We start from the raw sequence: 24984 nt of genomic DNA on the forward strand, positions 1-24984 counted from the left end.
AGTTAAACCCGACAAGGATTTGCCCCTTGCCATTTGGGTTTAGTCTGTTTGTCCAAGGGAGCCAGCGCTACAAGTGGGCACAGCTACATCCAGGTGATCTCTACTGCAACACAGCAAGGAGGTTTCTGTGATAATGGAGAAGCCCCTGGCTGTGATTGGCTGAGCTGCCCTGATGTCAGAGAGGGGGGCAAAAGCAGGTAGAATGTTCTCTAGCTGCTGCTGTCTGAATACTCCAATCCTACGGATGGAGGAAGCTGCCTTGTACAGAGTCAGAGCATAGGTCCACCTAGCTCAGTATTGTCTACACTGACTGACAGCAGCTCTCCAGGGTTTCAGACATGTTTCTCCCAGTCCTAAATGCAGTTGTCAGGGATTGAACCTGGGACCTGATGCACACAAAGCAGATGTGAAGATAGGAAATTGCCTTATACTGAGTCAGACCAGTGGTCCATTTAGCTTAGCACACCAGCTTAGACTGGCAGCGGCTCTCCAAGGTTACAAAGAAGTGTCTCTGCCAGCCCTACCTGGAGATGACATTGGGGAATTAAGCTAGGACCTTCTGCACACAAAGCAGATGCTCTGCCACTGAGCCGCGGCCCTTGCCAAGGAAGGGGCAGGCAAAAATGTAGCTAATGTGGTGTAGCGGTTACAGCATCAGAGGGGAACCTGGGAGACCGGGGTTCAAATCCCAGCTTGGCCATAAAGCTCACAGGGTGACCTTGGGCCAATCATTCTCTCTCAGCCTAGCCTACCCCACAGCGTTGTTGTGATGATAAAATTCAGGAGAAAGAGAACCATGTTTGTACGCCACCTTGATACCTTTGGAGGAAAAGTGGGATATAAATGTAATGAATGAATGAATGAATGAACGGGCTTAGGAAGAAGCAAAGGCAGGATCTGGAAAGGAAGAAAGCAGAAGGCACCCAAAAGGATATGGGGAGAAGGAGTGGATCCTAAAGAGAACATGGGAGAAGGGGGAAAAAACCCCTGCAAGAACTTTTTAACCTTTTTAAAAACGTTTTTAATCTTAGAAGATGTTTTGAAAGCTTTTTTTTTTAAGAAACATTTTAAAATATGTTTTGTTTTAATGCATTTTAAAGTTTGGTTTTATGATGTTTTATAGTTTTTAGTGCTTTTGTTTGCTGCCCTGGGCTCCTGCCTGGAGGAAGGGCGGAAAATAAATCAAATAACAAACAAACCAACCAACCCTGCCCTGGGCTCCTACTGGGAGAAAGGGTGGGATATAAATCTAACAACAACAACTTGGCCGAATACTGCCAATGTAAGCAAAGCAGCTATTGATTTGAAAGAAAGCAACAACAAGAAGAGACATGTTGGGTCTCCTCTAGTACCTTACCTCTTTCTTCCGAGATGATCTGAATGAGCTCGTAGTCCTCTGGCCGGTCCCCATCTAGATTGTGTTTGGCCATCGCCTTCCGGATCACAACGGGGGTTTTGTCCTGGCTGGTTACCTGGAAAACGTTACATCAAAAAAAGAAAAGAAAAAGATGACACGATTAGGCTAACGTTTATGCTTGAACGCAGAAGGCTAACGCCCATCAGCCCCCACAGCCAGCATGGCCAATGGTTAGGGATGATGTGTGTTGTAGTCAAATGACCTCTGGAAGGGGAGGGGTTCCCATCGTGCCCTTATGCAACAAAATGTCCTGGGCTGGCCCTAGTCCTGCTCAACCTTGGAGGGCTTGGAAAGAAGATTATAAGACAAATTCCTGGAGGAGAAGGCTATCAGTGGCTAGTAGCCGTAATAGCTATGCTCTGCCTCTACAGGCAAAGGCAGTGTGATTCTGAATATCAATTGCTGGAAACCGCAGCAGAGGAAGAGCTGCTGTTGTGCTCAGGTTTTGTTTGTGGGCTTCCTATTGGGACACCTGGTTGCCTGCTTTGCGAACAGGACGCTGGACTAGATGGGCTCTTTTTATAAGTGTGATGAAATGTGGTCGGGGGGGAGATGGAGGCTGGCTTTTTACATATGCATTGATAAGCTCTTCGCCTCCATAAACCCTCCAGAATTCAAATCGTAATTGGCCACGTCCCCGCCACACAGGTAAAGCCTTCTCCGTCGTGGCCCCCTAGACTACGGAATGCCCTCCCTTGTGAGATAAGATCAGCCCCGTCTCTACTCGTTTTTCAATGGCTGCCGAAGACCCATCTTTTTACGCAAGTGTTTGGTTAAATTTCTACCCTTTACTGGCATTATACTGATATTTTTAAGGATTTGTTTATGTGTGGTTTTTGGTATGGTTTAGTGCTTTCAAATTTCTGGTTTTATGTATGCTGTGTATTTTTAGATCTACGTAATCCGCCTTGGGACTCTCATGCCGGGTGAGAGGCGACTGACAAAAATAATATTATTATTGAGAATGATGACGACAACAACAACAATTGTTATTATTCTGGCCGTGCTACACCTGGTCAGAAGACTTTAGAGTGAGAGCACCCTACTTCCCTGCACCTCCACACACCCCCATCCAAAGATAGGCCACTCACTAGAATGCTTTTGTACATGTTGCCGTTATCAACGGCCAAGCTGACTCGGATGATGCAACAGTCGTCGACCTGCTGGTTGTAGAGGGGCAGCGAGAGGGAAGAGTAGCTCGAGATGCCCGAGACGGAGCGCTTGTGCGTGCGGCAGGCCGTCACCGGCGTGGAGGAGACAGACGACGACGAGGCACTGCTCGAACTCGAGCCAATTCCCGACGTATCCAAGGAGGAAAGAGAGGTGGATTCCCAGAACTGCGGAGGGAAAAGGAGGACGGGGAGGAGAATTAAAGAGCGTTACTGAAGCACGTTGGGGTAACAGAGAAAAGGGTGTGGGGGGAATTTGCTGGTGTCTATTATGCCTTATTGATAAAAGTCACCTTTCTACTACAAGCAGTGCTCAGTGGCAACCCCTCCTGGCCAGAAGCGGAGCTGCACGTCTGGACATCCAGGGCGGGAAGAGAGCACTAATGGGGTGGGAAAAATGACATTTCAGACACGCGGCCCAGCCCACTGCAAAACACAGACTCCTCCCACTTGAAGGGTAGGAGGGGGGCTCAGCTCAACACAGGCTCCTCCCACTTGAAGGGTAGGAGGGGTGGGGGCTTGGTTCAACACAGGCTCCTCCCACTTCAAGGGTAGGAGGGGTGGGAAATCCCCCCAAACTCCACCCCCACCAACGCCCTCCATGCCAAGCAGGAGTCTGCTCCCTGCTGACAACTGGTGGAAAGGAAGACTCGGCACTAAAGGCATTTGGGATTCCCAACACCTGCCCACTCCAGTCATCCCCACCCCCAAAGCGAAAGGTCAGCCTCTCCCCTGATAACGGGGCACACCTGACGCCTGCCCCCCCCAGGCACGAGCAGGGCCCAGTGAGAGGCTCTCGTGTACCTTCTTCTCTTGGCCCTCCGGAGAGTCCGGGACGAAGCTGAAGTTTATCTCTTCCACATCAGAGCTGCTGGAGCCAGCCGAGGTGACGCTGAGGGAGTCGGCCGCATCCCCACTGCACAAGTATGGCCCGCACTTCAGCTGGTCAAACGATTTTGAGTGAGAGCTGCCGCCAGCGCAGGACTCGGTGCTGGGGGCCTGCCGGCTGAAAGGAGCCCAGAATAAGATAAAGGAAGGGGGGCCTCGATCGCTCCGTCCACAGCCTGCCTCGATACAAGGCATAAGCCCTCTCCCCACCCACGATTCCCAGCAACTGGTATTCAGAAGCATAGCGCCTCCGACAGTGGCGTCACGGCACAGCCGTTGTGGCTAGCAGCTGCTGACGTCTCTCCAGGCGACTCTCCAGTTCTAACTTGCCCGTTTCCATTTGTACCCTGCTTAACCCGAAAGCTCAGGGAGTATCCCAGAGCAACATGGGCCCAGAGCTGGGGTCTGCAAGGACTCACTCGCTCCAGCGCTTGATGATGCCCGTGTTTTTCTTGGACTTCAGAGTGTTACTGGCCGACTCCGACAGCGGCTCAATCTCGCATGACAGGCCGTAGCTGAAACAGCGTTTGGAAAAACAGCATTTGGAAAGCGCTCCTCGTCTCACAGGCTTTTCTTTTTATATTTATATTTGTTATATTTACGGTTTATTTCTATGCTGCCTTTTGGCCAAAAGGCCCTCAAGGCGGCTTACAAAACATAAACAGAAATACCGACTGCACATCAAGAAAAACAGTACAATTTACAAAAATTAGATAACAAAGTATTAGCATTATTAAAAAGCAGCAAAAACAACTTTCAATGGCAATACAATAACCGGCAACACTTCCCTAATAAATTCCTAATAATTAGATGATATCTACTAGTTCTTACATCAATATGTTCTTTTGTGCCTACCGCAGGGCTAGGGGCCTGATCTGGCCCTCCAGGCTTCTCTGTCCGGCCCTTAGGATTCTCCCCGTGCCCCCCCTCCACAGGCCACGCCCCTCCACAGGCCACGCCCCTCCACAGGCCACGCCCCCTCCACAGGCCTGTTCTGCACCTACCAGGCTGTGTCCTTGAAATGGGATCATGTCTATGACTTGCCTGGGTGAAGTATGGGGAATATTTTTGGGGGGGGGGTAGATATCTCTGATCTGTGGATGGAATGTAGCCAACCATACAAAGGTGAGAGTTACATCAATGGCTCCACCCACTATTGCCTCTGGCCCCACCCATCACTGACCTGCAGCCCTCAGAAGGTTGATTGTGGCAGAACGCAGACCCCGGGCTGAGAAAAGTTCCCCACCTCTGCCTCACCGGGACATGGCCAGGGCAAAGCAAACATTGCACGCTCCATGAACATGTGACATGGTACACAATCTCAGCTTAGCTCCATGGTTTGTTTTTTCTTAAAGGAGGGGGTAAGTTTCTGGTCCTCAAGAGGAATGGCAGTGAGGATGGCATAGGAGTCTCTTACCAAACACAGGGCATAAGAAGAGCCTGGCTGCTGGATCTGGCCAGTGGCCCATCTAGTCCAACATCCCTGTTCTCACAGTGGCCAACCAGGTCACCACTGGTGATTTCCAGCAGTTAGCAAAGGCACTGTAGACCGAAATTCAGAATGCTTGGACGGATAGGAAGTGGGGTGGGGGTGTCTGTGTGAGGGATCTGGGGTGGGGTGGGACGAAACACTAACCTCTCTGCCTCGCTGAGCCGCTCCATGCTGTGGAACCAGGCCACGAAGCGGTCCTCCTGTGTGAAGCTGTAGTTATTGCAAGCCGACTGGAGCAGTTTGATCTGGGCGATGACTTCAAACTCCTGCAGGGGGCAGAGAGGCAGGGTGAAACGTGACCTGCCATTTGTCTTACTGCTAGCCTGGAGCTAGCTAGTTCTGGGAAGAGGGCCTAGGACCAGCCTTCCCCCAGCCCCCAACCTGGTGTCCTTGAGACGTTTTGGACTACAACCCCCATCACCCCGAGCTGGGAGGGTGGGGGTGAAGGATAAATGAACATTGATTTGGATTCCTGCATTGTGCAGGGGGTTGGACTTGATGGCCTTATAGGCCCCTTCCAACTCTACTATTCTATGATTCTATGAACGTCCGGAATGTAAACGCAAGTCCCCTCAGAGGCTAAAAGCTTATTTAAGCCGTTTTAAAATGTTAATGAAAGAAAACTAGAACAAAACTTTAATTAAATCAGCGCCCGGTGCGTGTCTGCCTGTTATTCCGGTGGAATTGGCACTTGTTAGACAGGGCACCGGAAAGCAGGAGTAAGTTTAATCCATAGTGAGAAACATGTGAGACTCGAAGCAAAATGTTGCAGTGCAGAGAGCCTCCTATTTCGGGTTCCAGCCAGCCATGCCCTCTTCCGTATATACCATTCCATCCTCCCCCAGCCAGCCAGCCATTCTGTGGTCACTGAGCATGCTCATTCTTCTGTGGGTTGTTTTGGAAGTTTTGTTTTGTTATACTGATTTTATTCTCTGCCATAGCTCATTGCTTACACCTGTGATTTATTGCGATCTTAAGCCACCGAGAAAACATTTTTTATGCATTACGAGCTCTCTCACCTTCCTCCTTTTCTCAAAGTTGATCAGGCCGCCCTGAAAGAGAAAGAAAAGCAATAGGTTTGGGAACAGGTTTCAGCATATTGATAAGCTCCCTGAAAGTGCAGACTAAAACCCAGAGCGGATTCACTGTCCAGCTGACATCGGCACCACCAGTCTCCACTGGGTTAGAGGTATCCAGATCTATCAAACAGAACCTCCAGTTGCATACACAGTCTACCTGTGAATATCAGGTGCTGGGAATGAACAAGTCCAGCAATACCAGGAGGACAAAAGATTAGCCACCTCCAACATACAGGATATCTAGATAGGCAGACAAAAGAGTGAACCCCAAGACACATTTTTTTCAGTGGTACAGGATTTCAGATTTACAACGGCAACCTTGCAGGCAGGAACCATTCTTAATTTGCTGGCGCTGTTCAGGCTTGTAACCATGTACACCTGCTGATTCAGTTTTCAACTATAAGAATGCATCCGTGCCCTTTAAATCTGACCGCTGATGGAAACAACAACTGCCCACCAGGGGGCAGTGTGACCACACAAACAGATCTGCTTTTGTGCAAGACGTCTTTAAAGGGAGGGCGCACAAGCTTCCATTACGGAAACATGGCGTGGCAGCGTGCCATTTGATTTTTTTTTTAAATCCAGCCTACCTCCCACAAGCACAACAGGAAAGGAGGCAAAGGAAAGAATATCTTGTTCAATTAAAAGAGGGAAGGGAGGGGGAAGGTTGGCAAAACTTACGTCCAGGTAGTCCTTCACGGCCGTGTCCAGCATCACCAAGTCAGTGAGAAAGGTACCCAGGTAAGGGATGGTGCCTTGCATTACGCCCTGCTGACGGGAAAAGGGGTTAAGATCACAGAGAGGAGCCACCGTGCCCAGAGAGGCCCAAGATGGCAGCATTGGGATTGGAGCACATGGCGTTGCCTGTGGAAGGCCTACCTAGATCCAGCTATTCAACCCTGGAGGCCTTCAAGAGGCAGCTGGACAGCATCCAGCAGGGGGTTGGACTTGATGGCCTTATAGGACCCCTTCCAACTCTACGATTCTATTATTCTACTCAAGGTATTATCTCCAATTAAGGCAAATATTAGGGGGGCAACCTCTGGCCCTCCAGATGTTGCTGGACTACAACTCCCATCATCCATTGGCCATACTGGCGGGGCTGATGAGACCTGGAGGCCAACGCTCTTTGGGTTAATCTCCAGGGTGGCCAACTTGGAGGTCCCCTCCTGCGTTTCCAGGAGAGCCATAGATCTCCCACCCCTGATCTAAGAAGAGGCACTCCTGCCACTGCATGCAGGAACACCTCTTCTAAATAAGGCATTCTTCCATGTCTTACATGCAGTAGGGAACGCTCCTTCTTAGGTCAAAGATGAGAAACCCCTCGGGCCTTCTGGACATTGCCGGACCCCACCTCCCATCGTCCCTGACCATTGGCCATGCTGGCTGCTGGGGCTGGAGTCCACCAATGTAACAGATGGAAGTGGCAGGTGTTGGGAAAGACGCGTCTCTCTGACCAAGCACTGGAAAAGCTGCTGCCAGTCAGCACAGCATGGACTGATTCTCTGATTTGGTAGAAGGCACACAGGGCCACACTGGACTCACCATCTCCCGCTGCTGCTGCTGCCGTTTCTGAGCCCTCTTTGGGTTAATCTCCAGGGTGGCGAACTTGGAGGTCCCCTCCTGCGTTCCCAGGAAAAGCGAGTGAGAGAGGGAGCAGTTAGGCAAGAGTTCAGACACACAGCTTTCCTTCCACGAGAGCACTGCAGCTTACCGCCAAAGCCATCAGTGTTGATTTTTAACTGCATTTTTATTCCTTCCTTTTATTTATTAAATATTTTATTTCAATGCATTGCAATCTGAAGTCTGTGGGATTCAGTTTGTAATGCAATGAAATACAATATATGAGAAATAAAAGCAGCAACAAAAGCCCAGTTAAAAACTGTACAGCATCAACCACAGCATTGCAATTGCTACAACAGGCCAAAAAACTTTTAAGTCATCTGCCAAGCCCCTCAGCAATTTTCAAGTGGTCCATAGGAGGAAAAGGTTTGGGAACGACTGGGTTATAGGGAAGACATATAAAAACCCCACAAGCAAATCTGGATGAACGAAGGATGTATCTGCTCCACATACAGATTGGAACAAATAGAGGCAGTGTGATGTACTGGTTAGGGTGTCAGACCCTGACCTGGGAGTGCGAATCTCCACTTGGCCACAAAGCTCACTGGGTGACTTTGGGCCAGTCACCGTCTCTCAGCCTAACCTACCTCACAGGGTTGTTGTGAGGATAAAATGGGGACAGGGGCAAACCACGTACAACTCCTCAGCAGAAAGGCAAGATATAAATGCAGGAATGGAACACTGGAGAATATTTTTAGATATTTTTATAATTATTATGTTCAGTTTGTTTTATTTATTTTGTTATGTACATTGTTGAGATTTATTGTTCACTTATGTTTATTTACAATGTGATGTATTTTTCCTTTTAATTGTACTAAATATGAATTGTATACTATATATTGTATTTGATTTTTATGTTGTAAACAGCCCAGAGAGCTTCGGCTATGGAGCGGTACAGAAATTTAATAAATAAATAAATAAATAAGAAAGAAAGACGTGCTCAATAAAAGGCACCCAACCTCCTCGTAAGCTTTGTGCAAACAAATCAGGAGAAAAGCTCAACGAACCAGGTCATCCCGAGGAGCCCTGCTGTTTACAGAATTGTGGACAGATCAGAAGGCATTCAAGAAAAGAGAGCAAGGAGTGATTCTGGGAGAGCCCAGTCTTTGGCTCTTGCTACCTTTGCTCCAAAGAGATAAGAGAAGGGAATCCCCTCTGCGGACACACATACTAGCTGCCTTTTGCTCCTGGGCGTTCCCTTCTTCCACTTATCTCTCACCCGCACAGGGGATTCCTCGGCTGCCAAACCCAGGAGGCGCCGGAGCCTCTGAAGTGAAGCAGAGAAACAGCACCGTCAGCACCAGCCAAGTGTAAACAGCTGCCTCCCCTCCCCCCTGCCAGCTTGGCACAAGAGCCTTTAAAGGGGAAGCGGCCCGTTCCCGGCAGGAAAAGAAATCCTCCAGAAGGCACGGGGAAGAGGAGTAGATCAGGATCTACTAGCAAGACTCTGGCTGTATTGACACAGCAGGTCGGCAAAGGGTTCAGACACTCGGGTTGCTTCCAGAAGGACCTAGTTTGCCAGCCGTTCGGAAACTCAGGGGCAGGGAGAAAGAGGGAGGGGGTGTTAGAGTCAGCTAAGGAACAGAGCTGAATTAGAGGGTGGGGAAAAATAAAGCTGTAAGAGCCCTGCAGGATCAGGCCAGCAGCTCATAGAGCCCAGTGTCCCGTTCTCACAGTGGCCAAGCAGATGTCCCAGTGGAAAGCCCACAAAGAGGACCCGGGCACAAGAACACACTCTCCCCTCCTGCAGTTTCCAGCAACTGATATTCACAAGCACGATGCCTGTGCCCGCGGAGGCATGGTTAGTAGTCGTTGGCAGCCTTCTCCTCCAGGAATTTGTCTCATCCTCTTTGAAAGTCCCCCAAGTTGATGGCCACCACAGCCTCCCGTGGGAGCGAATAGGTTTTGTGTTTTTTTTTAACTTGTTCCGTTAAGCTCAATAAATGTACAATGGCTGTCAAGGTTTTGGTTTTAAGCTACAAAAGCCCTGAAAATCTTGGGACCAGGATGTCTGCAGGTGGGCCACTCTGCCTCCTGCCCTGGTCGAGCATTGCGTTCGACTGCAGAGGCCCTCTAGGCTGTGCCACAATCTCGGTTGGGGAGCAACCAGCGGCAGAACCTTCTCTGTGCCTGCCCCCACCCCCGGACAAATGAACAGCCTCCCTTGGAGCTCCTAGCACCAACACCGATGGTATTTCACCACTTGTTCAAAAGCGTCACTCAAAACCTTTGTGTGTGTTTAGTATCAGGCATGAATTAATGGTGTCTTTGAGTTCGCAGTTGCATTTTTGTTTAGGTTATTCTGATGTTATCGTTTTAATTTGCACACACCGCCTTGAGATGGATCGTAAGAGGAGATACTTAAATACCTTTATAAATAAATGAAAAAGAAATACAAGCAGGACTTGCACTCTCCTGTCCAGGGTTCCAGCCAGCCAGTCTCTTCCAAGATACTCCATTCCACTTCCCCGCCCTGGCAACAGCCAGTCAGCATTCCATGCCCACTGAGCATGCTCTGTCCTAGCCTAGCCTTTCTGATTCTCTTCCACCACCCCTTTAGAGTTTCTTTTCCACCTAAAGATCTTTTGTACACACTTGAGGGCTGGGGTTACCAATCAGCCCCCGACTCTGGGGATGCCCCACCCCTTTGCTACAAGGACCGCAAAACTGCCTGGCAATTTTTCAGCCCACCTTTAAGACAAAGAGGCCTCCTCCTTTGAGACCCTCTGAAAGACAACTTTGCTGTATCTTTGCAGAATTCCTAACGTATTTCGATTGAATCCATTAATTGGTGGGAAAGAAACAAGAGGAGAGATTTGACGAAACGTCTCTAAGGGTGAAGGGAGGAGTAAAGTAAAGAGGGGTGGGAGCCAAGCTTTGCAACTTTCCTCTGACACCAGATAAACAGGCCAGGCAACCAACTGCAAGCAACACAGACACTAGCCAATCAGCGCTGCACACAGTGGGGCTTTTAATGCAAAGTTGTGGATGCTGTTTCTCTCTCACTCCCACAGCAGAAAAGGTATGTTTGGATTGAAAGTGGCTTCCGAATCAGCCCCCATCCCTCTATAAAATGTCACACCCACCTTCACACAAAATGGTTAATGGTTCTCCTTGATTAGTCACCCCCACCAGCACCCCAACCCATCACAAACGGAGGCAGCTTTCAGACATCGCTGGGAATAAACAGATCAAGCAGACACGAGTTGCAGATTTCTTAACTTTTCATTATTAATATATACTTTTTAAAATTAGATACCTTGATGAGAAGCTCCCGGCTCAAGGAATGGTTATTCTCATCTGAGAAGATTTCCGACAGCTCGTGAAAAGTGCGGAAGCTTTCCCTGTGAAGACGGGGACAAAGGTATCTCTAAAACAAGGCATTTCTTTGTTCAACAAGCCCTTCTAAGTGAAGTTGGTTTGTCTTTTATCAAATCCCAGTCGGTATCTGTACTGGATTTGAAATTGTTGTTACGTATATGCAGTTGTTCTGTACGTGGTTTCTACAACATTGTGAAATCGCTTGAAGATGCTTTGTAGGAAACGAAACAAACAACTAAATGTGAACATCTGCCCTGTTTCATAGTCCCTTTTATTCCAAACACTCCCTGTGTTCTAGCTAGCTGCCGACAGAATTCCTCACAATGCTCCTGGCTGTTTTTACTTATTTGCAAATTTAAAGGTTTTTATTTATTTGCAAATTTAATAATAAAAGGAAAGGGGGGGGAATAATGAAATTTATTTATTTTATTTTATTTTGTTCAATTTTTATACCGCCCAAAGCCCAAAGGCTCTCTGGGCGGTGCACAGCATAAAATTATTACAACTATAAAATACAATAAAATCACAATAAAAACATCAAAACATACATTTCAAACATTCAACATCCTAAAACATTATTAGCTACAAGTGAAATATGTTAAAATAAGTTCAAGTATTAAAAATATTAAGAATATTAAAATAAAATAAAATATTTAAAAGGCAGAAAAATTAAAAAGAAAGAAAGACAAAGAAATAATATATGAATATTACTAATGATAGCAATAAACCACCATCAGTTTACATTACGGACACCGTAACCATCAGTATATGCTTCTTGAGTTAAGCATGTAAGTTAATAGAAGCCCTCCAGATGTCCAAATAAGTATCCACGTGTTCCAACGTAGCCAGGGCAATGAGGTCTCAGTCCATAGCATAACAGAAAGCGAGTATTTATTTTTCCAGGGCCAACTACATTTAGTATAATATGACGTATCTTAAATTCTCAGGGATTTCTATGTTTCACCACCACCACAGAAAGGGGAATAGGACAGAGCTCTCTGGGAAGAGGGATCATTTGTTAAACCACTTTGGCCACTGTAGCTCTGTGAGGGGAATAGGAGTCTCTTATCCATTCTCAGCATCCTTCACAAACTACCGTCTTCAGGATCCTTTGGGGGAAGCCATGGCTGTTTCAAGCAATATAACACTGCTTGAAATGCATAGAAAAGCTATGATGATTACCGAGTGCAGAAAGCACTTCGCACTGAAGGATTTCAGAAATCCTTACAACAGCCATGGACCTGTTAAGGCGGGCCGATAAGATTAGCCATGAATTGCAGATACAAGGATGAGAGGATACTTGTCTAGCTTAAAGCTGCCCAGCGTGCGTGTGGCAGAGGTGAGATCTGAGCTGGAGGCTTCAGCATTAACAAAGGAGGGGATTCACAGGACACCTGCTTTTTCCCCACCCCCCAATTCCTCCTTCACCCTACTCACCGGGAGACCTCATCCCACGTTTTCTTCAGCCTGTGGATTGCATTGCATTGCAGGGCAGAAAGAATGGCACGGAGTGACGAGAAGTTCTTTAAGATCCGGCATTCCTGGAAGAACACGAGGAAAGCGTGGGAGTTAGCAGGAGCCAAGATGATGTGAGACACACGCACAGGCTGAAATCATACTGTGGGTTAAGGATTAGACCTCCGCTTCCTGGATCGCACCACCCTAATCCCTGGCACTGTTTACATTCTGCAGCAAATAGATCATTTGCATGCAGGAAACCCAAGCACTGGAATCAAAATGAAATGCAAATTGAAATCAGCAAGACGTTCCTTGGTCACAGACAAGCAAGGGACTGGAGCACGTTTTGGCTATGACAAGCCTTGCTGCAGTTAATAGACAGGTTGGTAGCACAGTGTAGTGGTTAGAGAGTTGGAGAAGGCCCTGAGAGACACGGGGTTCAAACCGCCACACAGCCATGAACTTCACTTGGGCCAGTCGCTGTTCTCATGGCCTAGCCCTACCTCATAGGGTTGTTGTGAGGGGGAAAAATGGAGAGGGCAAGAACCATTTTGTAAGCTGCCTTGAGCTCCTTGGAGGAAATCAATCAATGTAATAAATAAATAGCTCATTATGAACCACAGGTTTCCAAACATGCCCCTTCCCCGCCAAAAAAGATGATAACGGCATTTGGATGGGTGAAATGATAGTACAACTTAAAATAGTGCCAATTTCAGCAAAAGGTTTCTTCCAGAAATGCTAGCCCTACTCAGAGCAAACCCATTGAAGTTAAGTGACATGACATTAATTTCAGTGGGTCTACTCTGAATAAGACTTAGTTGAATACAATTCCTTGTACAGAAAGGGCGTGTCCAACACATATAATGAGGGTTAGAAACTTGATTTTTTTTAAAAACACCCCAAAACGAATTCTTCAAATGCCACGTTCCAAGACTTACTCCAGATTGCGAGTCTCATGTCAAATAAACTATTTGAGGTGGTGGTGGTGGGGAAAGATGAGCCGGGGCATGTGTTGGGGTGTGTGTGTTTACAGACAAGGAACCTACCCGCGCAACTTGGATCCAGTGGTCCACCACCTTGGCTCTCTGCTGTGGCTTTAGTGCCCGGTCCCCGAGGCAAGTTGAAATGACGCAATTGGTGACGCTATTGAACTGCGCAACAGTGGCCCGGATGGTGGGCGCGAGGTGCTCTTTGCCTTTCTTGTCCCGCTGGGACCAAATGCACCCGAGGCAATGGTACGGCACCGCCTTCTTGAAGAGCTCCTGCAAGAAGGAAGCATCGGGACAAGGGTCAAGGCACCGCAGGGATGCTGGCTGATGTCATTGATTTATTTACAAAAAGTATACACCGCCTGAGAAAAGTAACAATAGCAAAAAATCCTCCACGCCGTTTACAAATAAAATGGTATGTAATGCATGACTAAGATCCACAAACCAACTGAAAACAATGTACGGACAGTGGCAACATCAACAACACGTTTCACACAAATATAACTACGTTGCGTCTGGACAGGCCTGCTGAAACAGATTTCAGCCCAGCGAATGTCAACATCAATGGGTTGTCTCCAACTACGTCTGACTCAGCAGACCCATTAAAATGAATGAACCCAAATAAGTCATGTGCATTAATCTCAACGGGTCTATTCTAAGTAGAACATATATTATTGTTATTGTTATGTTTCTTTGTCTCTTTGTACAGAACGTCTCAAAGCAACTTACAAGGCAATCAAAAACACAGTACAACTTGGCAACATTCAAATACCACAGAATAAACACAAAAATAAAATGTAAAATGTATTTATTGAGAAAATCTATAAACCCCTTGATTAAAAAACAAACAAGCAGAGTACAGATAAAAATTTAAAACTATAATAAAATTCCTTTAAGTTGCTAAAGGTGTTCACCCATCAACAGGAACAAAAAGGATGGATCCTGCCAGATCCAACTAAAAGAGGAACACCGAATACTGAAGAATGATCTAAATGAAGATCCAAAAGCCTGGCCAAACAGGATTGTTTTTGCCTGACATCTAAAAGGCTGAGACTCTTGGCCGCCAGGCAAGTTTCCCTGGGGAGAGCGTTCCACAGATGAGAAGCCAACACTGAAAAGCCCTGTTCTCTCATCACCACCCTCCGCACCAGAGAAGGGCCTCTGATGATGACCACAGCGAGGAGATTCATATGGGAAGAGACGGTCCTTGAGGTCCTGAGCCAACTAAAGCTTTATAAGTTCAAAGTGAATTCAGCCCACAGACCAATCAGCAGCCCGTGCAGTCGGGCCAGGATTGGCGCTATATACTCAGACTGTCTAGTCCCAGCTGCAAATCCGGCTGCTGTTTTTGAACAGTCTTCAAGGGCAGCCTGACATATAATGCATTGCAGTAATCTAACCTAGAGATATATGAGAAACAGAGAGAGAGAGAGAGAGAGAGAGAGAGAGAATTGGCACTCACAGCGTCCATCAGTGTGAATTGTTCAGCCACCATCTCTGGAGAGAACGAGAGGAAATTGAGCTTGCTTTCACCCAGCCCGTTCTCCTCCTCGAGCTGCAGAGTGCAGCTAGCTGGGTCCACGGCTGGAAGAGAGACGGGGACAGAATGAAGGCACTGAGCGATAAGCTGGGAGGCCAAGCAGTTTGCCATGCCACCCTTAACACCCTGCCAAGCACAGATCAGAAGGGCTACAGAAAAAGCGTCAAAGAACAAGCGTCTCAGACAGAAGGCGGGTCAAGGGTTTGCAAGCCACGGTCTGTGGGCCACCTGTGGTCCACGAGCTTCATTCAGGTGGTCTGCAGCATGTCCGCGTTAAATATTCATATTGTTTTTTTACTGTATTCTTATTGCTCCTTTTTGTTTCTCACCAGGCATTTTATTTTATCACAGTTCTACGGGAGGCAAACTACGATGGTAAAATGCAACTTAAGAAAGAACAGGAGCAATAAAAATGCAATTAAAAAAATCACACAGCATCTAGCACAGGCGAGTTACAACCGCTACAACAGGCAAGGAAATCATTTCGCGGTCCGGCAAGACCGTCGGCGACCTTCGAGTGGTCCGTGGTGGGGTACAAAAGTTTGGGAGCCGCTGCCCTAGAGTCAGTCCCTGGCATCTCCAGTTAGAAGAACCTCAAGGAGTCAGGCTGGGACCGTCGCCACCGCCAAGGCTCTGGAGAGATGCTGGCAGCCAAACTAGAGCCTCCAAGCCTTCGCCCCAGTCCCTCCAGCGGCCATTTTGGGTCTCCAACTCCCATCAGCACCAGCGAGCACAGCCGACGGCTGGGGTTTATGGGTGCTGCCGCCCAAAATATCTGCAGCCCAAAATACCTCGAGGGCCCCAGGCTGGCGAAGGCTGGCCTAGACTAATGTGATGGGCCACAAAAGGGCAAATGCTTTGCATCCACAAGGCGCCAAGTCCAGCCCCTGGCATCTCCAGATTAAAAGGAATCAGGTAGCAGGTGACGGGAACAATCTCTCCCTGCCTGTGACCTTGGAGAGATGCTTGCAGTCAGAGTGGGCAGACCTGGGGCATACGAACCAACGGGAAGGCAGCTCCTTATCTTAATCTGGCCCATCACCCAAGGAGCTCAGGCGGGAGGCAACGCCCTCCCCGGCTCAATCTTATCATCACAACGACCCTGAAAAGTAGGCCAAGCCAAAAGAGAAACAGAAACAGCGAGAGAGAACGCGACCAGCAGCCAGGAAGCCCTGCTCACCTTCCGCCTCCCCCTCGGCCCTCTCTTGCTGCTGGAACTGGGTGAAGAGAATGCGCGCTCGCCGCTCCAGGTCTGAGCCAGGGATGTTGAGCCGCACGTAAATGATGAGCTGCTTCAGGCAGGTGTAGTCTGGCGGCTTGCGGAAGTCTTCCGAGTATTGATCCAGCCAGGCTCCCAGGATGGAAGAGATGGTGCTGAGGAGGAGGAGGAGGGGGCAATGAGGAAGAGGAAGGTGTCGGGACAGGTCAACGGTTGTCCATGGGGTTGGCTGCACTCCAAACGGCTGGTAAGCTTTCAGCCACGGCAGCCGATGCCACCCTAAAACCTGTACAGGGTTGGCACACACAGTCTGCCTGCCAACACCTTCCCCAGCCGTGAACCTCTCTCATTAATTATCACCGATTTAATTTCTGAATCCCCCCTTCACCCTAAGGTCCTAGGCGGGTTAGCGCCACATAATTATTTTAATTATTATCACATTTATACCCCGCCTTTCTTTCATGATAGAAATGCAACACTGAAAACAGCTGCAAACAAATCATAGTCGCGGGACTACGGTGGGTCCTGAAAATCTCTCTAACTCTCAGGTGTAAAGAGGTGCATCACCAGCATACGACGGAAACGATATAACGATGGTGCCAGGTGGCAACTCTGTGGGGAGGGAGTGCCATAACTTAGAGGCTGCCCCTTGCCTGGGCCGCTGCTCCCTGATCTTCTGAGGGTGGTAGAATGACCAAAGCCCTCCTCCACTGATTGCGACACCCAAGGTGGTCTGCAAGGAAGGAGGTGGTCTTGTATCTCACCATGGAGCAGTATTCACACCGGTGGCTGCTCTCCCCTGAAATCTCAACTTGGCTCCCTGCAGCGCTCTACACTCTCACATTCCCAAAATCTGGGCTAAAGAAGCATGTCCTCTACCCCTCGCTCTGGAGCAAACCTGTAAAAGCAGCCTCTGGATCCCTGACTATCACAAAAACCAAACATCACACTGGCTAGAAACTTGAGGAACACTAATTACATAAAGAAGTGCGGCCCACCTAGACCAGGCCAGTGTCCCATCTAGTCCAGCATCCTGTTCTCACAGTGGCCAGCCAGATGCCCCAGTGGAAGCCCCCTAGCAGGACGTGAGCCTATAAACACTGTCTCAGCCTGTGATTCCCAGAAATTGGTATTCAGAGGGACGCTGCCTGCAACGGTGGAGGCAGAACGGAGCCATGTGACAGCCTTATTCCTCTGTGAATTTGTCTAATCTTCTTTTAAAATCATAGAAGTCGCTGGGGGGGGCATCGCTGCCTCTCGGGGGAGAGTCAAACACAATCTGCAACCCTTAACCACAGGGGTAGCCAACAAGGTGAGTCCTCCAGATGTTGTTGGACTACAACTCCCATCAGCCCCCTGGCTGGTACGGTCAAGGGTTGCGGACGATGGGAGCTGAAGTCCAACAACATCTGAAGGACGCACCACATTGGCTACGCTGCTCAAAAACTGGACACTTACTTTTTCAACTCCAGTCTCTCGTCCACGGCTTGCTGCGGGTGGTCTCCGTTGAGCTGGAGGTGGAGTTTCCCATATCTAGAGGGCGCGAGAAAGCCAATTAAAGCTTTGCGGTGCACACACCCTTGAGATGCAACTGGTATCCCGCTTGCCCTCAAAGCCAACTCCCGGCAGCCAGCATGGCCAATAGTCAGGGGCGGCAGATTTGTACTTACGGATGGGCAAATCTGTCAGCGTTAGTTTCTCATTTTTCCAGCCTTCAGTTCAGTTTCTCCGCAATTTGAGGGTTTTTTTTAAATCTTCATGTAATTTTAGTGCGCATTCCCCCTAATATACACGTTTGTATGCAACTTCCCCTAATATATACATTTTTGTAAAAAGCGATTTTCCCTAGTATAATGATTTTGGGGAGTATGTCGTTTTCACTAACATATGCATTCTTCTGCAGACTTCCTCCCAGTATATGCAATTTGGTAGACGTTACTTGGATGGGGAACTGCGCTGCAAAATCTGGAGAAGCGCAAATTTCAAAGGATGACTCTGTTCCGGTTCCAACTTTGTTTCGGAAAGGGCAAATTAGGGAGATTCGCCTGTAAGTGTGAACTGATTCACGTTTCTCTCTGATTTCAAATTTTGTTGTAGCCCAGAAATCTAGAGGACCTCACCACTACCACCACCCCACATCATTACGGCCACAGCTAGGGCCCCATCTGCATGATACATCATTTATTTATTATTTATTAGATTTATATCCCACCCTTCCTCCCAGTAGGAGTCCCAGGTTGGCAAACAAACGCACTAAAACCACTTTAAAACATCATAAAAAGCAAGACTTTAAAATATATTAAAACAAAGCATCTTTAAAAACATTTTTAAAAGCTTTAAACGCACCTTTAAAAAGGGTTTAAAAACATATTAAAAACAATAAAAACATGACAAGCAACATCATGTCACTTTAAACAGTCGTAGCTTCCCCCCAAAGAATCCTGGGAACTGTAGTTTGTAAAGTGAGCTGAGAGTTGTTAGGAGGCCCCTATTTGCTTCACAGAGTAGCAATTCCTAGAGTTCCCTGGGAAGAGGGATTGATTGTTAAACCACTCTGGGAATTGTAGCTCTGGGAGGGGAATAGGGACAACTCTCAGCACCCTAACCTGGCCATTTAAAGTGGTATGATGTTGCTTTAAGTGTATAGCGCAGTTGGGACCTAGGACTCAAAAACCATACCCTTAAGGAAAGAGGAAAAAAGGGTTACCTGTTCAGGAGGAGATCGAGGACTTGCTTGGTCGTGGCAAACGCTCGATACGTACATAGGAAGATGGTGACGTAGGTGGAATCGTTGCCTTTGAACGCCGAGACAAGATACTCCACCAGCTTCTCCAAGGTCCCAGCTTTGATGGTCCGCACCTTACACGTCTCATAGAGGTTTAGGGCCGACTCGTTCTCAAACTGTAAAAGGGCCAGAGAATCGCGTGAACAACAGTTCCGTGGATAATGATGTGGACGACAGAGCACTGCTGAGAGCAGGAAGAGGGACGAGACTGCAGACCTCCAGATGCTGTTTGGCTACCACTGGAGATGGGGGGAATTAACCTGGTTCACATTTTAAATAAAAGCGGGTAAGAGAAAAATCAACCCATTTGAAATGTGGTGTTGGAGGAGAGCTTTGCACGCCATGGACTGCGAAGAAGACAAATAATTGGGTGTTAGAACAAATTAAACCAGAACTGTCACTAGAAGCTAAATTGATGAAACTGGAGTTATACTTTGGACATATACTGAGAAGACATGATTCACTAGAAAAGACAATAATGCTGGGAAAAACAGAAGTGAGTAGAAAAAGGCCAAAGAAGAGATGGACTGATTCAATATAGGAAGCCGCAGACCTGAACTTACAAGATCTGAACAGGATGGTTTATAACAGATGCTATTGGAGGTTGCTGATTCAGAGGGTGGCCACAAGTCTTAATTGGCTTGAAGGCACATAACAACAACAACATCATTTTAAATGCGAACCAAACCAAATGTGCACTTCCCGAACCAATACAAACCAACCAAAACACAAGTCCCCTTTGTGTCCCAAATACGACGAATTTAGCAACCTGTTCTCAATTAAGCATGTGGAATGTGAGTTATTTGCTTTGGATCATTAAAATGTGGCCTCCGTTCATGGCAAGGTAGGGCAAAAAAGCAGGGAGTCGTGGCCCAACCACCAACGACTGCATACTTGACACATTTTTAAAACAACACTGTTTCACGTTTCTAGTCCATATTGTGGCAACGATGATGCTTGAAGAATAAGCACCTAGCTTAGAAGCCAGAGAAGTGGCTAAATAAGATTAACTGGGGAGAAGAGGAGGTGCTTCAGTGTCGTGGATGGCTGCTTGCTTCCCCAAATATCCAGCAAACGCAGAATTTACAAATTGGCATTATTTTTACTGGTGCAGGATCTAGCTTTCCATCTGCTCTTCTCCTTTTTGTTAAAATAAATAAATGGTAGCATGTCCTCAGTACCTACAACTGCTCAGAGTGGACCACTCAAACTGATGGACACGGCTAAAGCTCCATACACGCCATACTTCAAAAGCATATCCCTTCCACCAAGAATCCCGAGAACTGTAGTTTGTTAAGGGTGCTGGGAATTATAGTTCTGTGAGCGGTAAACAACAGTTTCCGGGATGCTTTACTGGGGAAATGTGTTTTAAATGTATGATGTACACACAGCCTAACTTGGGTTCATTAATTTCAGTGCGTCTGCTCTAAGCAGAACATAGCGGAATATAACCAATTGAAATGAAAGGATCTATATTGTCATGCCCATTATTTTCCATGGGTCTCCTCAGAGTAGGACTAGCATTGGATGCAACCCTAAACATATTTTTAATCAGGTGCACGGTGGGTCATTTCACCCAAGCAAATTACATTGTCTTTAAAAGGCTCTTAAAATGGGGTGGGAATCAAAGCAAAGCAGAGGGCATCGAGACGTCAAAGTCTCCCCACTGCTCTCCAGAAAAGCAGCAGCTGAATCACGTGACGAGATCAGACAGCCGGAAAACACTAACAACAATAAGCAAAATTCCTTTGCCGCGTTCCAGACTCTCTCTCTCTCTCCACTCCCCCAGTACTGACACGACAAGACACAGGACAGTCGGGCTGAAGGGAAGCGGCACGCAAAAGGTGTCAGGGTGACGCCGCGAGATGTCAATGGGCAGGGCAGCGGTAGCTGGGCTGAATTAACCCCCTTTTCCTCCAGGATCAAAAGGTCCCATTCTACAAAGAGATGCTCACAGTTGTGCTCGCACAGTAAAGGCTTTGGGGGACTTCTACAGCAGGCAGATTTCAGGGTTGCGGGATTGACTTTGGGCACTTCCAGGCGATCCGTTTATGAAGCATTCATCCTAATTTGAGAACACAAGGCCTTAAGAAGAGCCTGGCTGCTGGATCAGGCCAGTGGCCCATCTAGTCCAGCATCCAGGTTCAGAGGAGGGATACAAGGATGATCAGGGGACTGGAAACAAAGCCCTATGAGGAGAGAATGAAAGAACTGGGCAGGTCCTGGAGAAGAGAAGACTAAGGGGAGATATGGTAGCACTCTTCAAGTAAGTACAGGAAAGGTTGTCACATAGAGGAGGGCCGGGATCTCTTCTCGACTGTCCCAGAGTGCAGGACACAGAATAATGGGCTCAAGTTGCAAGAAGCCTGATTTCGACTGGACATCAGGAAAAACGTCCTAACTGTTAGAGCCATATGACAATGGAACCAATTACCTAGAGAGGTAGTGGGCTCTCCAACACTGGCTTCCCCCAGGCACCTGGTTGGCCACTGTGAGAACAGGATGCTGGACTAGATGGGCCACTGGCCTGATCCAGCAGGCTCTTCTTATGTTCTTATGAGGCATTCAAGAGGCAGCTGGACAGCCATCTGTCAGGAATGCTTTGATTTGGATTCCTGCATTGAGCAGGACTCGATAGCCTTATCGGCCCCTTCCAACTCTTACTATTCTATGATTCCTGTTCTCACAGTGGCCAACCGGATGCTTCTTCTGGGAAGCCTGTGTACAGGACCTGAGCGCAAGAGCACTCTCCCCTTTTACGGTTTCCAGTAGCTGGTATTCAGAATCATTTATTTTATTTATTTATTATTTGATTTATATCCCACCCTTCCTCCCAGCAGGAGCCCAGGGCAGAATCACAGCATAGCCATCATGGCTAGCAGACACTGATAACCTTTTTCTCCATGCATCTGTCTAACCCACAGATTGCCGCCCTGGGCTCCTACTGGGAAGAAGGGTGGGATATAAATCAAAGAATAAATAAATAATGATCCTCATTTAAAGCCATCCAAGCTGGCGGCCATCATCGTTTCCTGTGGAAGCGGATTCCGTAATTTAACTATGCACCTTGGGATGAATGACATCCTTGTGTCTGTCCTGAATCTTCCAACATTCACCTTCATCGGGTGGCCATGAGTTCTTATGGTATGAGGGAGGGAGATAAACTTTTCTCTATCCACTTTCTCCACACCATGCATAATTGTATACACTTCCGTCATGTCACCTCTGACTTGACTTTTCTCTAAACTAAAAGGCTCAGAATGCTGCAATCTTTCCTCATAAGGTAGTCGCTCCATCGTCTTGATCATTCTGGTTGCTTTTTTCCATTTGCAGGGAGATCAGACAACTGTTGGCTATTTAACGAGCGTTCATCCTGATTCGTTTGAGAGAAGGTTAGATGATGTTGTCTCAAAGCAAGCGTTAGCCCACACTTTCCAGTGCATTTATTCATCACTTTTCTTATTGCAAAAAAAGTCTGATCTTTGGGGAAGGGAAATTGTTGTGCAAAACCTCTTTAAAAAAAACTTTTAAAACATATCAAAACGCAATTCAAGCACAGACATGGACTGGGATAAGGTCTCTACTTCAAAGGCTTCTTGAAACAAGAAGGTCTTCAGCAAGCGCTGAAAAGAGAACAGGGATGGTGCCTGCCTAATATTCAAGGGGAGGGAATTCCAAAGGGTCGGTGCCACCACACTAAAGGTCCGTTTCCTATGTTGTGCAGAATGGACCTCCTGATAAGATGGTATCTGCGGGAGGCCCTCACCTGCACAGCGCGGTGATCGACTGGGTATGTAAGTGGTAGGACGTTCTTTCAGGTATCCCGGTCCCAAGCTTCTTTCTTCTGTATCTATATTCTGGAAAGTTGTTTGCCAAGCATGTGGAGGAGGGTGGGTGGGAAGAGAAATTGGGACTGTGCACCACTGTTCTCGCACCCAATTTCCATGTATTATCAGAAAATAACGGAAGGTACCTTAGCGATCATCTAGTCTGACCCTTGCTTACTGCATGATTTGCTAGGCAGAGTGCAACTACAACATTCCTGACATGTGGCCATCCAGGTCTCTGCTTAAATACCTCCGGTGAAGGAGAGGTCAGCACCCTTTCCACTGTTGAAACAATAACGCTCAGAACAGTACTGTAAAGTTAGCCGCTACTACCATCTCCACACCAGAGATGAGACAGAAAGTGTCTTGCCTTGGTGCATGCACGGCCAAGGTGACATCCAAATCAGCAACTTGCAGGCTCGTAAATAGTTGCTTTCAGTCACAACACTCCATCAGTTGTTGCAAACAGCCAAAGACCTCGCTTACCCCTAGCCATCGCTGACCCTTGTTGGCCGTGTGGTGGAGCTGGACTTTCCGGAGTGAAATGCTGTAGATCACGCCATCTTCGACCTCTTCTCCAATCTCCTGGGTGGAGCTCTGGAAAGGAGACAGCCCAAAAAAAGCAAAGAGATGAGTGGTTGGGGGTATGAAATAAAATTTACACACTGTTCTGGCAGCTTCACAGTTACAAAACGAAAGGAGAAAGAGATTAACTGCTCTCTGCATCTCATGGCCTGTCCAGACTCCCAGCTCTGCAAACAAACGGTTGCCAAATGCCCCTTGTTTCAAGGGGAACTTCCTTTCATTCAGATCACTCGGCTCCGCAGGACATAATGAATGCCCATTATCTCAACACACTACCAGAAAGGTACAGATGGGAGGGAAGGCAGCAGCTTTTAAAGCGCCCCACACTTTTTTTTTATTTTTTAAATCTGTCACCGGAATGGAATTGAGAACAAGCCCTGCTGGATCAAAGCCAGTGGCCCATGTAGCCCAGCACCCTGTTCTCACAGGGGCTGACCAGACGCTCTAAGGGGAAGCCCAAGACTCTCCCCTCCTGCCATTCCCAGGAACTGGTATGCAAAAGCATACCGCTTCTGACCATGGAAGGAGAGCCCAGCCATCTTGGCTAGTAGCTGCTGATAAGCCGAATCCTCCACGAATTTGCCGAATCCTCTTTTCCAGGTATTTATTATTATTATTTGATTTATATCCCGCCCTTCCTCCCAGCAGGAGCCCAGGACGGCAAACAGAAACACTAAAAACACTTTAAAACATCGTAAAAAGACCTTAAAATATATTAAAACAAAACAAAAATATTTTTAAAAGTGTTAAAAACATATTATTAAAAAATATATATTAAAAGCAATTCTAGCACAGACACAGACTGGGATAGGTCTCAACTTAAAAGGCTTGTTGAAAGAGGAAAGTCTTCAAAAGGCGCCAAAAAGATAGCAGAGATGGCGCCTGCCTAATATTTAAGGTATCCAAGTTGGTGGCTCTCACTGCCTCTTGTGGAAGTGAATTCCACAGATTAACTCTGCTGTGTGAAGAAAGACTTTCTTTGGTCTGTCCTGAATCGTCCAACATTCAGCTTTGTCGGATGTCCCCGAGTTCTAGTGTTTTTCTCTGTGCCGTGCATCAATTTAGACAAGTCTATCATGTTGCCATTTAGTCGCCTTCTGCGCCAGGACTTGGGCGAACATTTAAACGTCTAAGTGGCCACTACAAAATGCCCATTTTGCCCATGCTCAGAGCCTCACCTCCTGACAGGGAAACTCATATCCCCACACAAATGAAACACAGAGAGGTGGGGAAGCTCCACCACTACCATCCCCCCAAAATAACCCCTCCAACCAAAGAAAAAGCTAAAACCTCTCAATTTTTACAATAAAATTTGGAAAGGGGCTTTGGTGGGCACCAATGGGGGCGTTGTGGTGCCCACGGGCACCATATTGGGGATGGCAGCTTAGTGGTGGCTAAGGGAGGGCAGGAGATGTCCCTTCAAGGCAAAGACAGCCTGAAAAGCAAGCCATTAATCTCTTTCAGCCCCACTTATCTGCAATATATGTGGAATGAGAGAATCAACTGTCCGTACAGCAACTGTTGAAAGAGGTAGCAAGGTAACACATGTGCAGTGTGCATAAACACATAATATATACACTAGGTGTGCTTAT

General features: G+C 47.4%; 1 protein-coding gene across 8 annotated transcripts in view; it reads right to left on the reverse strand.

Moving 5' to 3' along the window:
• RALGDS (ral guanine nucleotide dissociation stimulator) overlaps positions 1-24984 on the reverse strand; it is a 104325-nt gene that overhangs the window by 4106 nt on the left and 75235 nt on the right. For 4 of the 8 annotated variants that reach the window (XM_061604237.1, XM_061604231.1, XM_061604235.1 and 1 more), the window contains exons 2-18: positions 23294-23404; positions 18903-19096; positions 17654-17728; positions 16157-16350; positions 14899-15020; positions 13494-13709; positions 12427-12530; positions 10928-11012; positions 7591-7668; positions 6727-6816; positions 5986-6018; positions 5111-5232; positions 3894-3989; positions 3391-3592; positions 2880-2966; positions 2509-2754; positions 1358-1472 (exon numbers count right to left, since the gene is read on the reverse strand). In XM_061604237.1, the coding sequence (XP_061460221.1) occupies positions 1358-1472; positions 2509-2754; positions 2880-2966; positions 3391-3592; positions 3894-3989; positions 5111-5232; positions 5986-6018; positions 6727-6816; positions 7591-7668; positions 10928-11012; positions 12427-12530; positions 13494-13709; positions 14899-15020; positions 16157-16350; positions 17654-17728; positions 18903-19096; positions 23294-23404 (2170 nt within the window). The remainder of the gene's footprint in view (positions 1-1357; positions 1473-2508; positions 2755-2879; positions 2967-3390; positions 3593-3893; positions 3990-5110; positions 5233-5985; positions 6019-6726; positions 6817-7590; positions 7669-10927; positions 11013-12426; positions 12531-13493; positions 13710-14898; positions 15021-16156; positions 16351-17653; positions 17729-18902; positions 19097-23293; positions 23405-24984) is intronic. The other 4 variants (XM_061604236.1, XM_061604230.1, XM_061604232.1 and 1 more) reach the window with 3 other exon arrangements.

The sequence above is a fragment of the Rhineura floridana genome, chromosome 20 (genome assembly GCF_030035675.1).
Source record: "Rhineura floridana isolate rRhiFlo1 chromosome 20, rRhiFlo1.hap2, whole genome shotgun sequence".
Classification (NCBI taxonomy): Eukaryota; Metazoa; Chordata; class Lepidosauria; order Squamata; family Rhineuridae; genus Rhineura; species Rhineura floridana.